The sequence below is a fragment of the Pseudoliparis swirei genome, chromosome 10, assembly GCF_029220125.1.
Source record: "Pseudoliparis swirei isolate HS2019 ecotype Mariana Trench chromosome 10, NWPU_hadal_v1, whole genome shotgun sequence".
NCBI classification, from domain to species: Eukaryota; Metazoa; Chordata; class Actinopteri; order Perciformes; family Liparidae; genus Pseudoliparis; species Pseudoliparis swirei.
Genome location: NC_079397.1, coordinates 11,753,031 through 11,768,473, shown reverse-complemented (window position 1 = coordinate 11,768,473; position 15,443 = coordinate 11,753,031). Strand labels below are relative to the sequence as shown.

The following is a 15,443-nucleotide window of genomic DNA, read 5'->3' as shown; positions in this document are numbered from 1 at the left end:
CGAGCCCCGCGCGCTAAATCTGTGGCCAGATAAATTAGTGAAGAATGCAATAAAACGGACACAATGAGAGGAACTTTATCCTCCCCGCTGCTAAATGAGATTTCTTTGAAATGCAGATCAGTGGCTCCAGATTAGTGCATTTTAGCTGCTGTCAACATCATAACAAAATACAAATGCGATTGTTCGCCGGTGCCTTATCTCCTCGCTTCCATCTGTTGGCTGGTTATTTTTTCCCCCCTGATTTACTATGCAGATCTAAATAAGTCGCATCAAAAGGAGGGCTTACTGCACAATGCCTTCTTAAGCTTCGACATCAAGGTATTTGAAATCACCGGTAGTCACATGAAAAGGCTGCCCATCAAAGGCACATCTCTAATGAACTCTCCCATATCAGAGGGGGCTTGTGGGGCCTTGGCTTTAATGCCGTCTGTGTGGTGAGAGAGGAGCACAACTACAAACCCGGCGAGCCGTAAGAAAGGAGGAGGACGATAGAGAGGCGGAGAAAAGAAAAGGAGAGACAGGAGAGGGAAGGCCTCGGTTATCAGATGAGATTAACTCAGAACCGGGACTAGTCCTCCGGGCTTTCCATCCATCCATCGGACTCTTTGGTCGGGGCCGAGGAAGGCACTCATAAAGAGACGACAATAGCACTCGATCTGAACAAGTGAAGGATTACTGGACACGGCCACAGGTCACTTTCACCAAAGAAAACAACCAACAATTCAACATGGAATGTCAACTTTAAGCAACCATCAAAATTAATTAATTATGCGGTGTCCATGAGGACTTTTTTTATACAACCGGACTGCAGGCAAAATCCAAGAATATCAATAAATATCTGTAAAAAAATAAATAAAAAATGGCAAAACCAATTATTTTCGAGGGAGATTCTGGGACTGACTGTCATCAACATGAAACAGCAACATACTCTGCTGTCTCCCCCCCCCCTTCTCATTCTCCCCAGGTCTGCAAACAGCGTTGATAATCTCAAACAGAGCGTTTGCATTACGCTCTTGCAATAACCTTTAATTTCATGGTGTATTTGTTGCATTCAGAGCACAGGCTGGATTACAACCGACAATCTTCAGACTTATACAGCGAAAATAAACTGCATGGAGAGATCATGATCTGCACCCCCCCCCCCCCCCACACACACACACACACACACATACATACACACACACAACCCACCCACCATCACCACCACCACCACCCTGCTTTGTAGCAGTGTGCCTGGATGAAGGGGAGACCCCCACCAACAAGCATGCAGTTTACCAGTGAACAATTAGCCCCGGAGCAAGAGCAGGCCCGGCACTGGCACATGTGGTTAAGAGGCGAGCGCTGCAGGAGAGTGCCAGATGATGAAGGGATGAGGAGGAGGAGGAGGAGGGCTGGGGGGGGGGGGGGGTGTTGCGTGTGCCAGACACGCGTGTGCCAGTTTTGGGGCTACTGGGCATGTCCTCCGTCATTCACTTGCCGCTTTAAAAAAAAGAAGAAGACAAAGCCAGTTAATGGGCCCCCTCCTCAATTCCAAGACTACTTTGAGTGGGATTTTGGGAGGAGCCCATCCGGATTGAGCTGTGATGTGAAGGCATCCAATGGCCAACTTCTCGTCTCCCCCCCCTCCCCCTCACACCCTGCCTCGAGCATCTTTCTGCCGTGTTGCGTGCCAATTGGGCGCGGTGCCAGTCGCATTTGCAACCACAAGGGACCCTTGTCTTTTTCGCCTTGCCTAATGAAATGACAAAACAACAGATTTGCATATGTAGAAACAGGTGTTGTAACAGGTTTGACTCCTCTTGACCCGAGTCATGTTAAGGAGGGAAATGCAAAGAAGAAAGGGGGGGGGGAGGGGAAGCATGCATGAAAAAAAAATACCCAAAAAAAGTTTATGACCAACAGCTGCCTGGAGGTATTTAGGCTCTAATGGGCACTCAAGTCTGCACCATCTGCCCTGTTGCTTGCCAGAAGTGACAATCTAAATTAAAAACCGCTCATCAAATATCATAAAAATAAACCATTGTTTTGCCGCCTCCGTATGTTGCAGCTATTTCTCTTCATTCTCAAGAGCAGCGATGGAGGCTGAGATGTGAGGCCGATAGCTGTGATCCAGGGAAAACCCAGAGAGCCGCACAGTGGCCTGTGATTACCCTCCCGCCGGTCCGCTGTCTTCAGACCAGAGCCCTGCGTCATCCCACACATTATCCAGGTCCATCCTCTCCCCATCGCCGAGCCAATGTGGTGAAGACACGGCAATTGTTTGGGGATTCGGGGTTCGCCGTCTCGGCGCACATCGCCGGGTGTTCAGGTGGTGCAAGGAGATAAAATCGCAACGCTCGTAAAAACCAGATCACTGCTATTATGTTTTATGCAAATCCATATCTGCCACGCCAGAATCACAAAAATTGTGTTTGCTGTGGAACCAACCCAAAGCGAACGGGGATGCATCTCTGAAAATGTCAAATGTCTCTCCTCCACATTTTTGACCAAATGATGTCCTGGCCCAAAGGGCTCCAATGGAAACATGTCCTTGTGTCCTTTACTGAGAGACACAGCGACTGTACCAACACCCCTCAGCCCGCCACACACACACACTCAACACCCCCCTCCACCCCCCACGTCCATTTTTCTTCTTCTTTTCCCTTCCTTGTTTTTATTTAGACGAGTGAGAGAGGAAAGGAACGAACCTGAGACGTCCGTGACCCTGCGCCAGTGTTGTAACTTGGTCTCGAGCTACGCCGGCAGAAGGCGGCACCATATGCCCTCAGCCCCGAGCTGGATGCTCTTTCTGCAGCCTAATGTGCCTGTCAGAAACTCTTACTGTCACTCCCCCTCCCTCCCCCTCCCAATGTCCCCCCCCCCCTCTCACAACATATTTGAAATAAACATTTCCCTTCTCTCTATTTATTCTCCTTATCTTGCATCTCTCTGGGTGAAGAGGAGGAGTCCTTGTAGACGTGAGGCAGAGTTAACGCAGTGGCTGTTCACTATTGATGCATCCGTGGCCCGGTAAGAAACGCACACAGTCTCGAGCCGAAGCTGTTATTACAGCCACGCACACATTCAAAACTCATCCTCTTTTTTATTATTATCATTACCCCAAATGCTTCTCCCAGTTGACCCAAAGAAGAGCTCCTTTTTTCCCCCTCTTCTTTTTTTCAACCAGAATCTATCACACGGCTAATAATCAAACTCTGTTATGACTAAAAGATGCCAGAGGAGTCCTTTTCTAAACAATGGTCGACTCAGCCTCCCGCTTTTAGCCCGCGGTGCTGTCTCACATGAGGGCCGACTGTTTACCAGTGACAGGCTGGCGGGTGAATGTGGGCGGAGCCACCGCGACCTTGCCTTTTACCACGAGTGACCCCCTCTATCTTTAATTCCGGGGCGAGACACCGAAACCCGACACATTTGTTCACACCAGGACACTGTTCATCTGACCGCGACTTCACACCGCGCTGACCGGAGAGTAAACATGCGATTGTTAACTCAACGAGGGGAAGGAGAAGAGGCGAGGTCTGCGGCTGCTGTTGGCGTGCTGCGATTGAAATGAGTCAATAGCTTTACGGGATATACAAACTGACAAGTCAGCGAGCGTTACAGGCCGAGGCGTATGGCAGCTCGGAGCGTCGGCTCAACGGGAGACCGCTAAACTACAAGGACGCCGTCGAGACGCCGGTGCCACGAGGTCAACTCTAAACCTTATGAGAAGGCATACATTATCTTCCGCCGCTTTGAACAGATATTGTGTAAGCAGAGAAAAAAGTTTGTTTTAGAACTTAACGTGCGGGTCGCTTTCCATCGCGGAGTCTGACACACCGCGAGAGGTCACGCACGCCGGCCAAAAGCTACACTTCTTGTTGCTTTACAATCCTCGGAGGGAGGTACGAATGACGCAAGGTCTAATATTTGCAAAAACAATCTTTGCAAGATGTTTTGACACTTGATTGTTTCGCTCTAAGTAAATACGTAACCGCGAAAGACGTTTGCAGACTTGGCCGGGCCCAACGTGAAAGCCATAAAAAAAATTTAGCACAAAAATGAACTCAGTGTGAAGGGAATAAGTCACCGGCCGACAGTGCTCTGCAATCTCCTTTCCTAATCCTCACCCCCTGACCCCACCCTGCACGGCTTTCTCCGGGAAAGAGTCGCAACGCCTCTCCCTCACAACGCCGCCGAGTCGGCCTTAAGAAGAGACCCGGAGAGCGTAGCTAAAAAAAAGTCTGAGCTGTCTCAAGACTCAGTAAACTGCGGCGCACAGAACACCATTACCGTGATGTGGATAATTACGGTGCAAAAGGGTGGCCTCTTAAGCACGTAATGCACTCTTTTATCTTAAGAAGTCAATCTCTCCCGAGCCGACAGCTCTCAGTATACGATCCTCGTAAACAAATACTTTTTGCCGCGGCACAAAAGTGCCTTTAAAAGGCCAAAACTGTCAACACAAATTCCACTCTTACGGGGGAGGGGGGCGGAGGAAACCAAAGCAGGAGAGAGGGGGGAGAAAGAAAGAAGAAGAAGAAAGAAAAAAAAAGTATTTGATCACTTCTGGTTGCTTTAACTTGCATGGAGGTTGTCATGGAAACATTTTCTGTGAAGTTAACTAGGATAAAAAGCTGAACATTTGCCATTTAATTGCCTTGAAGCTTCGTAAGCAGGGCCAAGTTAGCTGCGTCTGAACACTCACCGTGGAGCTCGTGTGGATGGGCTCAGCGAGTTGTTTAGAAAAGTGAAGCCGGTGCACCACTCCCTTGATTTTCTTACCCTTTCCCCCCCCCAAAAAAATGCAGCAACACCTCAAGGGCTGAGCGAGCAGTCTGTTTCATTACAGAGGTGTTGGGGGATGGGTGATGGTGCAATTCAAAAGCTAATCCAAAAGTGAGCAAGTGTTTCATTGCCTGAGAAGTACTCTGACTCAAAACAGAACGGATGGGATGTCTGTAACAAAAAAAACAAAAAAAATCCCCTTTTCTGGACCCCGAATATGATTCTTGAGTCGCCATTTTGCATGAATTCTGTGTCGTCAGCTGGAGCCGTCTGCATTCACACTGCATGCTTTTTTTATTTTTCAGACTCCCAGACTCCCAGAAATTAAAAAAATATATAATTAAATTGCAAAGCCTTTTTCTGCTTCCGCAACAATTTCCATATCTAAAAAAGATACAAAAATCATGCATCAACCGGTGTTCATTGAACTGAAAGCTGAATCTTAATATTGATAAATGATTGAAACGTATGACAGGGTATACACATTAATCCAGTGGAGGACATTCATTTTCCTATTACCATAATGTAGAGCACGACTGCCCGATGATAAATGCAGCAATCAAAGGACGGACGCAGAGTGGGGCGAGTCGGGGTAATAAGTGCACTGCTCCCAACAACGGTCAGTGTTGGGAGGGAGACTAATGGCAGGTCTCTCTGCAGCTCTCCCACAGCCTCGGGGGGGAAAATGCATCCTGTTTTCTACACAATGCCGGTGACCTTACTTAGTGCACACGCCACGTACCACCAAGTACACAAGAGAGAATGGACGATTTTACAACGTCCTTTTAAGAAATGATTACAGGGGTCTCTTCAACAAAGGGGTCGACTGTGCACTGGCTATGACATATTTCATAAGGGGCATTTATTGCTACCCGGCCTTTGAAGAGCGAGAGCTGCTGAGTGAGGGGGGAACTGGCTCACACCTGCATAACTGAGGAGGAAACACCTGTGCACCCTGCGGCTGGAATAAGGAGGGTCGATCCAGCTAATCCAGGGGTGAAAGCTGATCAGAGGGCAGGCCCGTAGAGTTCAGCAGCCCTCGTTGCCTTGTTAGCCTTTCTTTACCCCAAAAGAAAAGAAAAGAAAAGTAAATAAGTTACAGCTATAGATTTTTGAGCCACGGTGATTGCAAGAAAACAGCGGCAACACACAGACAGTGAAATGGAGAGACTCGGCCGAAGCTCTTTATGAGCGTTTACTGCTCTGATTGATTAAGATAGAATTTTAAATCAACGATCATGATTTCTGAAATATTTTACCTGCAACCCTGTTTGTTTCTGGACACAAATGGACTTATAAAATGGAGCGAGCAAGCACGGTAAGGTGTTGACTGCTTATAACCACAGGTATTGATCATGCAGATAAAGCATTGATAATTACAAACTATAGCGTATCGTTTATGCGTTTCATTTTTTTGTGTTTAGGGTTGAACTTAAGAAACTGGGACGGAAGAGAACAAAATATTATAAAAAACTATACGCCAGTGTCACAGATGAAAATACCAGGGCATCCAACACTAAAGGAATTTCTAAACCACAGTAATCCTCCACTATTAAATGAATAAGAAAATAAGCCATATAGATGCTGTAGATTATATAGAAATAACTAGAGCTGTATTACAGATAATTAATTTACTGTTTACTCGTTTTTAGTAATTGGTGCAATTTAGCAGATATAGATATTAAAATGGCTTTCAGTGACATTAATGCAGATATAATCTGGCATTATATGTTGTTCAAGTTGGGCAGATAAAATACCAAAAATACAAGTTACCAGCCAAATATTACACATTTATTTGTTAACACACTTTTTCTTTTTAAATTAGTTTTAGAGGTCATTCATCAATTAATACAAATCGCTACAATTTGTAAGCCGCATTTACAACTTGAGTTCAAGAAGGTTAAGACAATATGCAGATAGGAAAAAACAAACAATAACTGCGTTTTTAAAAGTCAGCGTGCTGCGTTCAGGGAGCCACAGCCTGGCCGGTGCTGCCCGGAGGTCCGGCGTGAAAAGGGCGAACTACAATAAGCCTGACTGGAATACGTTCACAGCCGCTCGGTAATTACTAAATCAAATCACAGGAAGTCCACGCGCAACGTGTAAATAACGATGTCGCAGGGCAAGCTGCAAACACGCGAGGACAACACATAGTGACTAACTTGTGGCCGGCGGTCCACTTCCTAATTCACACACAACAAACAACAACAACAACACACATAAAAAAAAGTCAAAGAGTGCGTAGAGAAAACATGCTCTTGTTCAGAACAACTTACCACAAAAAAAATGGCAGGTATAGCCTTTTTTATTTTTCCTCGCGGAGAAAGCAAAAAAAATAGGAAAAGTCAAACACACGCGGCAGGTGAGAAGCCGCCGTTCTCTATGTTTGCAGAGATCTTCGCACGTGACCGTCCAAGTTCACCATAACACGGGAGAATAGGAACAACAAGCTGCAGAGTAAATAAAAAAAAGCTCGAATATTCCTCCGCTGGGCACCGCTGTCGGAGACACACACACTCTCTCTCTCTCTCCTGCTGTCTCCCGTCAACGCCGCTGTTATTACTAATGCAACAGAGGGAAAAGCAGTACACCGAGTCCTGTTTGAATGACGTGCAATGCGAGGAAGACGCGGCTTGTTTTTTCCCCGTTACGATTCAAACACACATCAAGCAGTATCCCCGCCAAGCAAGTATATTTGGGACTAGAACCCCCCACCCCCACCCCCCTCCCTCCCCCAGGGGAGGCACTTGCTTGCGCGCGGAGGTGTGTGTTGTTATTTTTTGGGGCGTGCTGCGACCTCAGTGTGACGTCAGGGCCACCTGCTATGTAAACAAAAAGTAATATTTTGAAGGGGAGGAGAAAAAAAGAAGATAAAGAAGAAAAATAAGAAAAAAGTTTGTTTCCCCGATTTCCGCAAAACGTCTCGCGCGCAGGGTGCTGGCGGGTTTCCTGCAGGAAGCGGGTGAGCGGCGTCGGAGAAGCGGAGGCGTCGTGTGCGCGGAAAGCTTCCGCGAGAGTCGTGCGTCGTCGAACCGGTAACCCTTCCACACGGTAACGGGACGAGAGGGCGCCCGGTGTGTGACAACGTGAGAATGTTTTCTGCATAAAAAGGACATCACAATTCAATTCGTGGTGCTTTACACAATATATATCCCCGTAATATTTCAAATATAGTCTACTTTTCTGTGGCATCCTTCTCCAGAGAGACCCACCAGTGACCGACATCAACGTTATAGGCTATTATTTACCTCTAATCTTTAAGACATTATTATAATAAGTTGTGTGTTATATTTGTAAACTACGTCGCTCACACACTCAAATAATACCTACAATAAATAAGTCGGCTCGTCATTGTTGGGGAACTGAATCAATAGGAGTTACATCGATACAGATTAAGGAGATAACATGTTTTTGATTGTTGTAAAGCATAATAAACAGGTTATATCTTCAGCTTCCTCCCAAATCAGGATTTAAACCTCCGCATCACGTATATTGCATTTGTTGGTCACACATCTATAAATAAGCTTTTATTTGTTTTATTACATTTGACTTCTACGATTAGTGTTCCGTTTGCACCGGGAAATAAATGTATTGATGATCGTGTATGCATTCAGCAAAATGACGGGTGATCAATACCGGTAATATTTTTAGATTTTTTTTATTTTAATGATCATCATGCGGAATTGCGTATTTTAATGTCAACATGTAAACATGTAGACTTTACCTGTAACTCGTGATAAATGTCGGACAAAGAAAGGCACTGTTCAATCAATACTTTTTTACAAAAAGATGTAGATACACTTTTTCATGTTTCCCCTTATCCCCTCTGTAATCTCTTCAAAAGGTAATTTATCCTATTTATTCATTTAATAGTAGATCATACATTTAACATAGTTAAAAGGCATCACTCTCTTCTGTCTCGTCTTTCTTTTCTTCTTTTTTCAAACCGCTGAGACGTTCACGGTCAAGAAATGAATGACCATATTATTATCAACTGAAAGCAAGAAAGAAAGAAAGGGTGGGGGACACGTTTTTAAAAAATGTGGGAAACGCGACAAGTGTCTTGTTGTCTTGTTTTCTCTACTGTCAACATTTTAAATTATATTTCATATTGTCCTTAGTGATTGTCGTAAAAGTGTTTTTTTCCTTCTTCTTGATATAAATACAGTTTGCATCCGGTGTGTTTCCGTGGAGATTGTTTGATTGATTAAAAGCATACACTCCTCGATGTGTCCTTATTAGTGATTATTATTTATGTTAATATAACAGCGTCATCCCTTCCCAGTAGGCCTACTTCTAATACTATTGTATGTGGTGGGCATTAATAGGAATATGCTGCACCTTTACAACACAGTGAGTCCAACATGTCACGAGACTGGCCGAGCTTTGGAGACAAATTGTCAGAGAACATTTAAAATAATGTGTGCGTTAAAAAACAAGTATTAATCGAGTTAGAAAAAAATGGGACAAGCGTATCGTTTTGCTTAACAATCAACAATCTGGTATATTTCATGTGTGTGTTTTTGTTTGCGCAAGTGCTAATTAAAAACCCATTAAATAAATAGTAGGAGGAAACAGCATCTTGGAAGTGATGAGGATGGAAAGAGGAAACGAGTATGGCGGAATTGTGGTGGTATCCTGCCACCTAGTGGTGGCTTTTAATAACTGCCCGAGGTAACGTGAGACAATGGAGTGTAAATAACTGATTTCTGATTTCCCCTTTCTACTTTATGATGAATGTTTTTTTTCTTCTCCAACACAATCTGCACAGTTGGAACTCATTATCACAAACTGGAAATGCACATTAATTGGGCTGATGTGTAATTTGCCAAAGTATGTTCTAGTCTGATCGCATAGTGCCATCTGCTGATATACATTAGACATAGAAGTTGTCTTCTGCTAGTAAATTCAAAGGGTTGACAAAATAATTGGAGCAAACACATTTGTTTTTAATATGAGGTTTTTAAAGATGTTGTTGATTCAGCTTTCTGTTTTTGTTGTTGTGGTGGAACCCTTAAATTGGAATAAATCAAAAAAAGTTTTTTATGATTGGGAGCAGCTGAGTACATTTTGGATTAACTATTAAAATGTTACAGACTGAAAGCATTAAGTTGTGGGCGTTACCTTAAATAATTGTATCTATCCATTAATATATAGCATTATTAACACTTGTTCATATCTGCCTTTACAGAAAATGCAAATGAGAATTTTGTATACTATTTAAAGATAAAAACTTCAATAAAATGTAACAAGAGAACCTTTGGCTAAAAAATGGAGAACAAATAGGTCATTTGAGGACAAAAAGCTGCTCACCTACCATGTGGAGGATTATGTAACTCGCGTCTGTTTACAAGATATACTGGATTTGGGTGTATAGTTACACTGCACATCCAGGATTATAGGAACTTCCTTTTCGAGATGGTGACACACACACACACACAAGCTCAGCTTGCTACAAACAGCAGAATAATCCTCAGTCTTCTGTTCCAAGATGCAGTGAACCTAAATAATGACGGCTGGCTGCAATCACGATGAGAGTTTCTGTAGATACTCAATCCAGATGCCCTTTAATCACAGCTTCAGCACTTGAGACATTATCGATCTCAACGGTGCTCCTTGGACTGCAGGTCAACTCACTGCTGCGTCCAGCTCTGCAACGTTATGTAAATTGTAATACTTAACATTGTACAATCACAAACTCAAGTTTATTGGATAAATACAGGCAATTTTGTTGTTTAGCATGTCAGCATGCCAACATTTAGTCATGAAACAAAACTCTGAACAAATTATCATTGTGACCTGATGATGGCACTATAGATGTTAAGGGATCTCCAAAGTCACGACAATTCATGCAGACGTCGGTGTCTGTGCAACATGTGATTGATATTGATATTTTAAGTATGGAGGACTAACTGCGTTAAGTTAAGTAAATTAAACCAAATACAATATTGTTCACACTAATGAATATTGCTTGCTAATAGTATTGCTAGGTGTTAGTTCAGTTTCCAAGTCTGCAAATCCTGAGAGAAGCACCGTCTCCATCTGGCCTAAAGCTGTCCAGCTGCGTGTTTACGCGCACGGATTAAATCTCGTGGTGATAAAGCGATTTGGTTACATGACTCAGTTATGACCCGGCACCATGACCAGAACATGTTGCATCATACCACTACACTTAGAATACAGCCAAGTCATTATTGTGTTTTTATTATGTCATAACAAAGTTTAAAAAAGAAGATTAACTCAGATCTATATATATACATATATATATAATTATTTATATATATATATGTATATATATATATTTAATTATATATAATCATATATATATTCACATTTGAATGAGCACAATATAGACACACTGTCAATGTATTTAAAACATGGACCTGTTAAGACAATCGTTGTACTTTAAAGTGCTTTAAAAAAGCTGTATTTCCCTTTATTTATTTTGTAACTAGCAAACATATTGTGTGAGAATAACTGGCCTGCCCTGGTCTAGTTATATGTGTCCTATTAATAGGCATGGCTCAGACTCAAAATGTTCAGCTGTAACCAAACTCCATCTGTCAAGTCACGTCCTCTCCCTGCTCTCCCATCGACTCACTGATCTGTGCCACCCTCCGAGCCAGACAGACGGCAGGACGGGCCGACAGCTGCCTCTCAGACCACCGCACACTATGGAGGGTCTGCACAGCCCAACCATGGAACAGGAAGGGAAGACTACGGAGGAGGAAAGGAAGAAAATGGGGAGCAGGAAGAGGGAGGAATGAAGGACTCGTCTCCCGTGGGTTCCGCCACAGACGAGGAAACGGATGAGGACTCCGAACCGGAGCCCCCGCAGGTCATTCGGAGGAAGGTGTCATTCGCAGATGCCTTCGGCCTGAACCTGGTGTCATTCAAGGAGTTTGACAATCCCAGAGTGGCAGAGTCAGAAGTCATCCGGCCCCTTAAAAACGAGGCAACCCGTTCCTTAGCCGAGTTCTACCTCTCCTGTCTGTTTACAGTGCCCTCATCCCCAGAGGAGCTACACCAGAGGCTACAAAAGCAGATGGTCGAGCTCGAAAACATCGAGCTCCTCCCGGGAACCTCCACACTCCGCGGCACCGTCAGGGTGGTCAACCTCTGCTACAGCAAGTCCGTTTGTGCCCGGATCTCCATGGATCGCTGGACAAACTACTTTGACCTGTACGCGGACTATCTGCCTGGATCCAGTGATTGGGAAACCGACAGGTTTACCTTCAAGTACACTCTGGTGCCTCCCTTTGAAAGAGGGGGGACCAGAGTGGAGATATGTCTGCGTTATGAAACTTCAGTGGGCACATTTTGGGCGAATAACGGGGACATGAACTATGTGCTGTTCTGCCACCGGAGAGTAAAAGAGCATCGGCCTCAAGTGCAGGAGGAGATCATCGGATATAAGAGCAAGAGGAGCTGTCTCAAAACTAACAGGTGAGAGAAGCTGATTCTCCATCTTTTTAAACATGCATCTGCTGAAGGAAGTCACAACCCACTTGTGACAACAGACGACATGACGTAATCAATATTTAAATGGTGTTATTTGGATCTGTCAGTGCTAACTTTTCATAGAAGTCCCAAAGAAACTCATTTGCCAGGATAGGAAATGGGTGTGAGCGTTTAAACGGTGCTGCTCGCTCATTAGGAGGAAGTTGGAAGGGCAATTAATTGTGTGTGTACAGAGAGCTGTTATGTAACTTTTTCAGTCATGGCCTTTTTGGACTGCAGAACACATATTGCCCATTTAAGGTCATGGGGTCTGTCCAGGTTTCCATGACGTCTCACCGTGGCTCAGAAAGCCAGATATGTTTAATTTGTCCTCTTTCACTCCAATTCACACAATGCTTTGTTTCTGCTTGAGGAACATTCATTCCCTATTTTGTATCTGTGCTTGTTCTGGTCTGACTTTCTGCAGAATAAATAATAATAATAATACAGTAGACAAACACATGACTATTTATATTGGAAAAGTTTAAAAGGCTGCTGGCACAAGCACATGCTCCCTGCATGGAAATAAGGATCGCAGCTAGTTATTGTACGCCTCTTAATGTGGATCATAATCTGAGCAGGTGCACAGAATGGTTTGACCATCGTCAACATATCACTATTCACAGACGCAAATACAGCCTAACATGTAAAAAGCGTATGTAATGGTATTCCTACTTCCTTTTGAACCATAGGAGGGGAAGTGCAGAGGAAAAGACCAGGGAGACCAGTAAGCCATCAACATCTGCTGCAGGTGGGTGTGTTTACTTAAAAGGAAACAATGATCACTTCTTTAAAAAAACGACATATTTTTTTGTAGGGAAAAATATTAATATTAAATATTAATTATAATATATAATATTAATAATTAATTTATAATAATTAATATTATTATAAATATTATCATATTAAATATGTAGGGAAAAGAAATACTGAAAACCTACTGTATGTTCCGAGAGAGCATACAGGGTTGCAGCGTCATCATGTCAACAGTAACCTCCAGCCAGTGGCAATATAAACAGAGAGTAACATTTAAACATTTGCAATATAAATAAACATGCTATCGCTTTCTGAATTTTTGTTACACACACACACACACACACACTACTAAAACAGGGAAAGTGTGTCATACTTTTCTGACTTCTTTAGTCTTCCGGTAGTTAAAGTTCATTTTTTCCTATAGTTTGTTAGATAGGAAAACGTAATGTTATTTAAAGTTAATTATCTAAATAGATTAGTTTGTCATGGATTTAATCATTTCACTGGATTTCATGAGCAGGGTTTTAATGTTTTTTCATTCATCTTGTTGTATAATCATGTTGTATAACCTCCAGAATAATATCTTTTTTTTCAGATGCCGAGGCGACACTTGAAGCGGCGGGGGCTAACGGAAAGAACAGCACCGATGTACAATCATTACTTTACCAGGAAGAACACAAACATTTGGTGAGGTTAATTTATCATCTGCTGGAGGAACAGACTCTTCTTGATGTTTGTGTAAAAAATAAAACGCTGACTTCCCCTGAAGTAAACACTGTTTGCGACAACACTGCTCACAATCCATGCCAGTCAGCATGTCTTCAGCTCCAGATATAAACCGTAAATATAAAGTGAGAAAGTGTGTGAGTTGTTTCTGCAAACGTATGATAGCTGAGGCAAAGATGCATCCCATACTGGACGGTGCTCTTTGGGCCCCACAAGGATGTGAAAAGTCAGCTAATCTGACACTTGAGAGTATGTCGGAAATGTACAAACTATTAATAATAAATGCAACCTGCTCGTAAAGGTGCAGTACACATGATGACGTAAACAAAATGAGGCTTATGTGGTGAGGTTGCATCAGTGTTGCACTACCTTGCATCATCACGGTCATGTTAAATATGAAAGAAAACTGAACGGGCCATTGCATCCAGGTTTTTTTATAAAGTCAGTGTGAGGATTCAAAGTAGCTGATGACCTTTAAGACTGACACAACTTTAGTCTCTCGTTATAGTTCAACTCATTCAAGCATAAACACTTGGCTTGACCTTTGACCTTTTTGACAGGTGGAAAGCATAAAAAGCAGACACAAAGCAGCACGTATGGCACATGTGAAGGACTACCTCTCCCCAAGGAGTCAGCGAGGGCCAAAGGCCTTTTCACATGACTCAGCCAATGGCCAGAATGCTGCTCAGCCATTGCCGACTCCGTGGGGCTCCCTTCATGAACGCCAAAAGAAACAACCGGTCCACGAGAGTCCGCAGGTGCTCACCTACCACCAGATTCCGCTGCTTGCCCTGGACTGGAACACTGACAAAGCCCATCAGTGGGGGGCCGCTGGCATGGGTGACAACTGGACGGAAAGAGTCAACATGACCGTGTCAAAAGCGTCACAGGAAAATATAGAAGACCCACCTTCTGCCAATGATATGTGGGGGACCTTTCATAACGGTACAGATGATCCCGCTGATGAAAAAATCTCTGTGTGCGACGTATGGCAGGCATTTCCTAATGAGCCGAGCTGTACGGACCATTCTGGTGTTCCGGAGTCAGAGTGGCTGCAGACAGCAGCGTTAGTGTCTCCTTCAAATGATAAAGAGCCTAATGCCCAATGTGCAGCAAGCAGTCAAGACTATGCATGTCAGGTGGGCTCAGATGTGCACACCTCAGCTGTGTGTCAGCTGCTGTCAGATACTTGCCAAATAACTTTGGCAAATGCTGCCTTGAATAACGAAGACCAGCAGCCGACAGAGGCGTGCGTCGGCAGCCCGGGACATGACGACGCATCCCAAAGGTCACAGGAAAACTCCGGAACAGACCCTTTGCAGGAATTTTGCCTCGAGGGGGCACCGCCTGTGTCCGAGGGCTACGCCGACAGTTCAACTGCGTGTCACAAGCGTGCGATCGGGGAGCGAGAAGGAGAAGCAGAAGGAATAGAAAGAGATGAGCCCTCAGCACCACACACAGCTGACTTCGTAACAAGCTCAGGGGAGTCAGAGACAACAGACTTGACAGCAATGGCCGAGACTCAGAATGCCGCCGCCGTCGATAGGATCTCACAGGGATCAATGCTGGATGAGGAGCTTTCTTCCAGCAGAGAAGGGGAGGTTACAGGTACCCCACACAATGTGATGGATGACACGCTGGCATTTAGGGGGACAATCGGAAAGGGGACAAAGGATGCGGTGAGGTTTGCCTTC

The 15,443-nt window shown here is 44.0% G+C and overlaps 2 protein-coding genes across 2 annotated transcripts in view; one reads left to right on the top strand and one right to left on the bottom strand.

Moving 5' to 3' along the window:
* foxp2 (forkhead box P2) overlaps positions 1-7,460 on the bottom strand; it is a 103,153-nt gene extending 95,693 nt beyond the window's left edge. The window contains 1 exon segment of the mRNA XM_056424832.1: positions 7,044-7,460. The gene's annotated coding sequence lies outside the window, so the exon portion shown is untranslated.
* Positions 7,461-11,375: 3,915 nt separating this feature from the next.
* Positions 11,376-14,125, top strand: ppp1r3aa (protein phosphatase 1, regulatory subunit 3Aa). Its single transcript, XM_056425009.1, has 3 exons — positions 11,376-12,213; positions 12,960-13,018; positions 13,619-14,125. Exons 1-3 carry the CDS (start codon positions 11,531-11,533, stop codon positions 13,858-13,860), a joined length of 984 nt encoding a protein of 327 aa, XP_056280984.1. The 5' UTR covers positions 11,376-11,530; the 3' UTR covers positions 13,861-14,125.
* Positions 14,126-15,443: the final 1,318 nt, after the last annotated feature.

Coding starts and splice junctions, on each gene's coding strand:
- ppp1r3aa (XM_056425009.1), top strand. CDS start 11,531: ATGAAGGACTCGTCTCCCGTGGGTTCCGCCACAGACGAGGAAACGGAT. Junction 12,214..12,959: donor AGCTGTCTCAAAACTAACAG/GTGAGAGAAGCT, acceptor TTTGAACCATAG/GAGGGGAAGTGCAGAGGAAA. Junction 13,019..13,618: donor GCCATCAACATCTGCTGCAG/GTGGGTGTGTTT, acceptor CTTTTTTTTCAG/ATGCCGAGGCGACACTTGAA.